Below are 8,871 nucleotides of genomic sequence, written 5' to 3' on the forward strand. Positions count from 1 at the left end.
TCCATCCATCCATCCATCCATCCATCCATCCATCCATCCATTTATCCATCTTATCCATCTATCCATTCGTTGTTGATCTCCCATAGTACTCCATTCACAGGGAATAGATACAGAACTGATACATAAGAATAGATACATGAGGCATGGTTTTTGCCCTGAGGAGTCCACAGGCTACTGGAAGTGACGGACCAGTATGTTATAATTAGTTTGACACAAGAGAAGCCCCGCGGAAATGTGCCCAAAGGTAGTTGCAGTACTAGAACATGAACATAAAAATGTTAGAGCATATCACAGACGTAGGCTCTTAGAAGCTCCCATCAAAGTGAATGATCAGCAAGGATTGGGACAATCAGCAAAGACTGTGGAAAAGTCTTGTAGAGCATTCTGGGTGGAGCTCTGTCTTCTTACTGGCTTACAGATGAACATGTATGGTGGGCCAGAGGTTGCAAACTGGTCACCTTGAGGGGTTCGTGTTTGGATGGCGCTAACATACATTTTTTTTAAGCCAGTTCTGTGCCAGCATTTAAAAATCAGGAGGTTCAGATGAAGGTCTGGAGTCGGTTCTCTGGCCAGGTTAGAATGCTGCCCCCTTTCGGCCGGGCAGTGGTCAGCCGGAGCAAAGTGGCCGCTACCCGCTTTAGATGGGTTGTGCCACACTGTTGTCGGCAGCCCCGTCTGCCGCCCCCACTTAGTTAACCCCACCTACCAGGCAGCAGTGGGCTTTTCACTTTGCAGCCCCCGAAAGAGAGCTGATGTTTCCCAGGACCCCTTAAGCAAAGCGTCTCCAAATAATTACGTGTGTCCCTAAGACATTTGCTCCGAATTTTATTTGGCCCCAGGGCTTGCCTGTTCTTGTTCACTGTGCAGCTCGTGGCTCACCACTACTGTCCATTTCTTGCGTTTGTAGATTTCTGCAGTCATCCTGCATCCCAACTACGACCCCATCCTGCTGGACACGGACATCGCCATCCTGAAGCTCCTGGACAAGGCTCGTGTCAGCACCCGCGTCCAGCCCATCTGCCTCGCCGCCCCGCGGGACCTCAGCACCTCCTTCCAGGAGTCCCGCATCACCGTGGCCGGCTGGAACGTCCTGTCCGATGCCAGAAGCCCGGGCTTCAAGAACGACACGCTGCGCTCAGGGGTGGTCAGGGTGGTGGACTCGCTGCTGTGTGAGGAGCAGCACGAGGACCACGGCATCCCCGTGAGCATCACGGACAACATGTTCTGTGCCAGCCGGGACCCCGCTGCCCCTTCTGATATCTGCACGGCGGAGACGGGAGGCATCGCGGCTGTGTCCTTTCCGGGGCGGGCGTCCCCCGAGCCACGCTGGCATCTGGTGGGGCTGGTCAGCTGGAGCTATGACAAAACATGCAGCCACGGCCTCTACACAGCCTTCAGCAAGGTACTGCCTTTTAAAGACTGGATTGAGAGAAACATGAAATGAGCCTCGGCGCCACTGAGGTGCTTTTCGTGGGTCCATCTCTACGTGGGTTGCCTGAGGCAGTGTGGACCTGAAGTTTGATCCTGCCTGTGAATTCGGCTGGGCCAGGGCTTCTGACTTCAAGATCGAGACTCAGTGGAGAGTGAGTAGAGCTCACTTTTTGGTAGACCGCTGCCTTCCTGGCTGCTGAGACCATTTGGAAGACACCACGGCTGCTTTGCAAGGACGGAGTCTCCTCCAAAAAGACTATGGGAATAGCAGAGAAGTGGTCCCCGTTCCACCAGCCCAGTGGCTTTGCCCACCTGCCCTATGGTGGTGTGAATGTCATGGCCAGCTCTGGCGGAGACAGCATTGGCCAAGAAGTCTGGGTTTCATGAGGTCTCTTCCAAGACTCTAGCCAGACCACGTTCCAAAGAGCCGCCCATGGGACAGCCCGGGACAGCGGAGCTTGGATGTGGCTCTGGCTTTTGTGTACATTGCCACCGTAAAGTGTGGTCCTTCTCTTTCTCAATCCCCTGTCCATATTTTAATAAAACGAGGGTTGGCTTCTGACCTACAGAACCGCTGTGCTATGGCTCTCATTGCTGCGTGCTGCTTCTGATGGCTTGAAGCCCCTTAAAATAGATCCTCAAGTCATAATTTCAAAACAATGCGTGCGGCAAAGCCGAAGCCATCTTTTCAATACCAGCCCCTGAAATTGCTGGGTTATGGGCTGGAGGAGGAACAACATGGGGGCCGTCAGAAAAGGCACAACCAGAGGAAAATACCAGGGATTAGATGATTTCTAGTGTCCCCTCTGGTTCTTATGCTCCAGATCTAACCCAAAACTCTGCTTTGAACGTCTGTCCATCTTGATGATGTATTCTCATAGCATCTGAACTGGAATCACCTATTTACTCACACTAGATTGAGATGTGCTAAGACAGTGAAGCTCCACTGTTTTCCAGAAGTGATGTGATTTTCTTTTCAAATGCTACCTGGCTCTCACTGGATAGCGGCGGGAAAAAAATATGAATTCAGTCCCTGAAGTGATCTTTTCAGTAACTTTCACTTTTGTGTGTGTTTGGGGGGGGGGGGCTCACTCTTTTATCCTTTCTTCCCTGCTCTCCTGGCCAGTCTCCTCTCCTCCAAGAGGGTGCCGTGGAGACTACCCTTCAAGTACTGGGGCACAATGAGACTCCGGAGTCCCTGCTGGCTCTTGGGTGTGTGTGGTGGGTCCTTCCCATCCCTGGCCATCCTGCCGACATTGACCTCGAGTGCCACAGCGGTAACCACTGAAACTTGTGCCATGTTCTCTCTGCTACCCTGGGGCCCAGCAGCCCTCCCTCTTGACATGGTACTCCTGAGTCGTGGGGGTGACTCCCTTTTGACCCTGGTTTGGATCACTCGGCCTCATTGCCACAGCGACAACCTTCTCTGGTATCCTGCCAGACTCTCAGTGACCTCCCCTTCTACCCTTGGGGCCTTTGAGAGAATATCTCGGTCTTTTCTACACTTCATGAGGGCTGAGAGCCCAGGGTTGGTACAGGGACCTCCAGAAGATACTCATCTCCTATAGACCCAAATAGGAACATTACTCTTTCTCAACCTACTGGAGAGAACTTCGACCTTCAGCTCTTGGGCCCCAACACAGGATATTAGGATACGCTTGTCTCCCAACCTGCCTACTATCTCTGTGTCTTTACGTAATTCCCTGAGCCAGGAGACAGTTTCTGGTACTTTATCATCTTGTCGGACTTTCCTGGGGCTTTCCGGAATCCACACCCACCTCCTTTCTCATGGCTTAGTCGAAGAGCAATGTATTAGTTATCAACTTCTGAGTAACAAGCATCTAATATTTAGTGGTTAAAACAAGCAATAGTTATTCTCTCCTAGCCTCAGTGGGTCAGGAACTGGGGAGCTGAGCCTGGCATGATGCCATAATCATCTGAGACCTTAACTAGGGCTGCGGCATCGGGTTCGACAGATATTGTTACCAAATTGCTGCAAGGTTTTTTCGTTTTCTTTTTTCTTTTTTTTTTTCTAAGCCTAGAAAACTTGGATTTTGAGAGGTATAATGGGAGCCTGAGCAAAGAAATCTAGATTCAACTTCCTGCCTCTCAACTTCTTTTCTAAGTGACCTGCGGCAAGTCACCTAACATAGCTGCCTCAGTTTCCCAACTGTTAGGTTGACATAAGGAAATCCATCTTTTGTGGGGACTGTGATGATTAAGTCAGATACCATGTAAAGTGCTGAGCACAGTACATGGCTTATAGCTCGGTGCCTGTAATATGAGGCGGGGGCTAGGCTGTCCAGCTGGGCACAGCTCCATAGAGCCTGCATCTGTGCCTCTGTGGGCATATCCGACATGGGTGCCCATGTGCATAACCTGTTCTCTCTGTCCTTACACCCCACCCCCACCCCACGCCACTCCCCAGACCATCAGTTCCCTACTTTCTTGACATCCTTTCCGTCCTTGCCCTGTCATTCAGACTTGGTTCACATTTATGTCATCTCAGCTATGACTTTGATCCCCTCAGAAGTTGAAACGGGCCTGAAACCCTGGCAGCCCTGCCTTGGCATACTTGGTTAATGGGTCCCACGCCCATTCCTCCACCACCCCAAGATCTTCCCGTCCCGGCATTGCCCTCGTGGGCTGCAGGCACTCTGCCATGCTGACCGAAATCTCTAGGTCTGGACAAGAGAGTCAGACGCCAGCCTGTCCCTTGGCCACATCTGGCACCATAGGAATGCCATCCATATCTTCATAACATGGCCTTCACATCCTAGCATGGGGCTGTGAGGATGAGAGATCTCTTTCTCAGCTGGGAATCTGGAGTGGCCCATCAGTCAGGGGTTTTGATCAGAGAATCAGAACTTCTAAGAGTCTTATAGAATAGGGGATAGTAGTGAAAACATACAGTTGTGGGCACTGGCAGGGAAGTCTGTGGGAGGCTCTTGCCTTGGCATCTGGTGTTGAACCTGGAATCAACAGGGCCAGCAGTCGGGAAGGAAAGCTGGCTGGGAAGTTGGCCGAGCAAGGACAAGCTGAGACCCCCAAGGATGAAGGGAAGCCCATGTTTTCCCTTGCCGTCCCCAGCCGTCCTGACACCCTTAGCATGTAGCTGTACGCACACCTGATCCAGGACACTCAGAGAAGCTTGAAGAGCATTTCCAGCAGGTGGGCCTGGGTGCTGTCCCCCTCACCCCCCAGCAAGGTGAGCCGGTGGATCAGTGACCTTGAGTGTGAACGATCACAGTGACTGGTGTGCTACCAGCTTTCAGAGCAGGGAGGTACTGATCCACTCCCCTCTTCAGATCCCATGGAAGTTCCTCTTGTGCCCACCCGCAATCAGACAAGGAAGGGAATTTTGCATAGTTTGAGCTTCCCCTAGGTTGACCTGGAACAAAAGCCATTGCAAATTATGGGATATGAATGCTGGACAAATGTTTGTCCATTCAGGATGCATTCGGGGGGAGCCCGAGAAGACTCCTGCTTCACCCAAAACAGTTTGGTTCTGATTCGTTTTGAAGTAGTTCTTTTTGTCTTTTATGCACAGGCAGCCCCCACTGTGGAACGTTCTGTTGGCGAGGCCTTGAGGAGCTGGCCTGGCACTCGCAGCTAGGCTATGGTGTTCTCTTGTTGAAGGTCAGTAATTTCACAGGATGCCAGTAGCAGTCAAGATCATTCTGTGACTGTGATGGAGCAAAACACCAAGACCACATTATCTTGTCAATGAACAGACAAAAGCAGGGTCACCATACAAACCACAAAAACACCAATTACTCCCTCTCCAGCTCATGTGTGTGACTGGCTGCTTCTACCAATTGCTGTTTTAACTTTGGCTAGTTTTCCTTTTAGGTAAGATTTATTGAGATCGCTATTACAGAATGACCTCCACTTACTGATAGTACCTGAGCTAGAATAAAGTCCCACTTCCTTGCAACCTCTCCCAGATAACCTAATAGAAGCCCAAATCCAGTAAGTTCTTTCTAATACTATCTAGGTGAGATACCCTACAGTTCCCCAGGATATACACTCTCTTTTATATCAAAGAGCAGTTAAATCCAACTTGCTTAGCTATTGGTGTATTTCTGGTGGTTCTTGGCTGGAGGTCACTGAAAAAAAAAATGTATATGCCCACATATGCTTCCATGTGTATAGTAAGAGTTTTGCCTAAATCATATAGAACTTACTTAGATTTTGTATATCATATGATAAAATGTATATGATATATAAAATGTAAGTAAAGTCTATATGATTTAGGCAAGCCTTTTGCCTTCCTTAAGAGTGGCCAGGCTTACACATCAAGAGGACTTTTCAAGAGTAACTGAGTAGTTGACTCACACTGTATTCTCTCATATCCACTCCAACAGGAATTGAGATGACGGGGCAATCCAAGCAGGCTAGCATTTCCAGTTAACTTGACATTCACAGGGTAGTTAGCACTTCAACTGAGTCTTTGGAGTGGTGGATGGGAAGGAAGTAGTATATAAGAACTTGGCAAGTGCATAGGTTTAAGTATGGAAAGGGATGGCCTGGAGAAGGACCAATTATTGCCCATGAGCGCTTTATTGCAGTGACAGGTCAGGTTGGCCAGCCAAGTCAAGGCCAGTCCAGGCGAAGCCAGTTGGTGGTGGGTTTCAAATGCTGGGGTGAATAATTTGGCTTCTTATCGCCCATCGGCAAGTTTCAAACTCCTGTCGATGTTTCCAGGAGTGAAAGGGTTGAAGTGGAATTCTAGACAGGCCTCTCAGGCTGACTGTGCGGACAGAGGCAATGGTTAGAAGACCCAGCCTAAGCTCAAATTCCATCTCTGTCAATTTGCACGCTGTGACCTTGAGTGTGACATTCGATCTGTATTCTGCAGTGGCCTCTTCTGTAAATGGGACTGGTGTGATGCGTATGTGAGCTCGGCATGGAAGATGCTGTCTGACCCATTGCACTTGGTCAATAATGGCCACTGTTATGGCTGTTGTTTAGCTGTTCTTGAGGAGGAGGAGATTGGACGTCTGGGAACCAGTTATGGGAAACCTTACAAGAGGTGGAGAGGAGAAGAGAAGTCTTTCAATGCGGCTGAGGTCCCAGCATGTAGAAATAAGTTCAAAAATCTGCAGAGTGGGGTTGACAACAGGAAAGGGTGGGCAGAAATAAATAGGGGCCTGGGTTAGAAAAACCAAAAAGTCTGAGAGCAAGGAGCAATGGGATTGTGTAAGTGGAAGGTGTCTGGATAAATTTCTGAGACAAAGTGCTAGGCTTGCAGTGACTTTTTATACGTTTCCCATCTGCATGTGTGTGCATGCGTGTGTGTATGTGTGTGTGTTGGGATGGAGTGGGGTAGGGGGGCTATATATATTGAAAGGGACCAGGCTGAGCTGGCCAGTAGAAAATATAGAGCTATTTCACCCCCTCCTTTCCAGCATAACACACATTGTCCTCTGAAGTTATGCGTGTGGGGGCTGAATATGAATCTTTACAGTTCTTTGGGATTTCAGATTTTTTCTGCGGCCAGATTTGTCACCTACTCAAAACTTAATGGGCCTTCCACATACACCTCCTATATCAGAACATCAGTCAATAAAATCTCTTCTATCCCTAATTCAATCAAGAGTTGTGAGTTCATGGATTTTCTACCTGCCTTTCATTCATCAACAAAAATGAATAGAGTGCTTACTACGTGCAAAGGACCGAAACACTACAGGGGGGTGAGACAAGCTTGATGCTTGCTCTTGGTCATATAATCCGAGAAATAAGAAATCATGGTAAGTACTAGGAAGGAAGACACAGGGTGCTGTGAGACCCTCTGGCAAGGGTGGCTGATTTAATCTGGAGGGTGGGGTAAAAGCTTGCCTCCCCCCAGTTGGCTAGCAAATGGAGCCCGGGCCGTGGGGAAGAGCGTTCTAGATAGGGAGAAAAGTATGTGCCAAGGTGTTGAGAAGCAGGGCTCCCGGCCTGTTTGAGACACTTCTAGAAACCAGTAAGTCTGCGGTGGGAAGCGTGAAGAGAACAGTGGTGTGGTGTGTGGCTAGGGATGGAGTCCCATGGGCCATGACCACCTGGGGAGGTTGGAGGATGAGGTGAGTGGGCATGGCCAGGACCACCCAGCACGTATCAAACCCTATGAATCCTACCTGTGCCCTCGGAATTAGTGAGATCATCAACCCAATCAAGTGTAGCCCTTGGCTTTGACGTGGGGTTTTTCCATGGCACTTCTAACCTGGACAGGAAGACCTTGAGTGTCATTGCTCTGACACCATCCCATATTGTTTGGACAGCGAATGATCGTAGATGAAGAGGAGCTAAAAGAAGGCTGACGGCCAATGCAAGATGCAAAGAACTGAGACCCTTAGATCTCAGCTCTGGCCTGCCTTCTATTTTTCTCCTTCTTTAGGATCCTATGAAAATGTTGAGTGAAACTGTTCGGATCCCCAGGGCTTGGGGGAAGTTTATCTTTTCAGGGCTGCTGGAAAGACGAGAACATTCTGGGGTGGTTTGGTAGCCATTTGTGGTTTCTCTCTGCTTTTTCTGGCAGTAGGACCTGCCTTCCCTGGCAGGGCTCTGCCCGGATGTGCCGTTGAGGCCCAGCATTTTAAGAAGAGCGTCTCAATGGCTGAGTTTTTCAGGGCTCGCTTCGCATTTGTATTTCAATTCACCGAGTGTTTCTACAGAGGCTTGTAGTCTAGGTTTGATGGAGAGTTTTGTCAACAAAGGAAAAAAAAAAGTAGGTAAAATTAGCGAATAGCTTTCTCAGGTGAAGAATAATATTAGCGATTGAATTCTCAGAGAAGAAAAACAACAGTGCTCCGTTCCTGAATTTATGGTCTCTAGGAAAAGGTAATTCCAGACCAAAGAGAAAGAAAGGACGTTATTAATCCCTGTTTGCAAAGGGGAACAGGGTGTTGCAAATACAACATGCACGTGCTAATAAATGAAACCTTCAAGTGGACTGGAATGGTTCTACTTCACCTGTTATGCAAAGGCATAATTCAGCCTTCGATTTGAAGAAGAAAAGATCTCTGAATCTATAGTCTTCGGTTAGAAGAACCAAATTACCTGGTTGCTCTCTCTTAGTCAGTCTCTTAATAAGGAAAATAACTTTATAAGAAAAAACACTTTTGGGATTTGATACAAAGCCTCCCTCGGAATAATCATGTAATTTCATTAGGAGGTGAATACAGGAAATAGAACAAATCACGTCGCTGGATTTTCTGAGGTCACGAGAGCCTGACTTGGGCTCCTAATTCACTCCTTTAGCCAAATCATTTAGCCTTTAACCACCACGAGCCGGTGTCAAGCAGAGAAATCATCTCAAATATAAACAGTGTTCACCCTTTGCCCATCAGAAGGATGTCACTAGGGAATATTGTAATGTGCCGGCAGAACAAAGGGAAACACGCATAACAGGCATTCTTTGCCAGGATTAGGAAAAATGGGGGTAGAAATGAAAAC

The 8,871-nt window shown here is 48.5% G+C and overlaps 1 protein-coding gene across 3 annotated transcripts in view; it reads left to right on the forward strand.

Moving 5' to 3' along the window:
• PAMR1 (peptidase domain containing associated with muscle regeneration 1) overlaps positions 1-7,021 on the forward strand; it is a 167,612-nt gene extending 160,591 nt beyond the window's left edge. For all 3 annotated transcript variants that reach the window (XM_086677680.1, XM_086677679.1, XM_086677678.1), the window contains one exon: positions 908-7,021. In XM_086677680.1, coding sequence (XP_086533806.1) covers positions 908-1,444 — 537 coding nt within the window. In that variant the 3' untranslated portion in view covers positions 1,445-7,021. The remainder of the gene's footprint in view (positions 1-907) is intronic.
• Positions 7,022-8,871: the final 1,850 nt, after the last annotated feature.

This window comes from Puma concolor, chromosome D1 (assembly GCF_028749965.1).
Source record: "Puma concolor isolate L17-30 chromosome D1, mPumCon1.1.hap2, whole genome shotgun sequence".
Taxonomy (NCBI): Eukaryota; Metazoa; Chordata; class Mammalia; order Carnivora; family Felidae; genus Puma; species Puma concolor.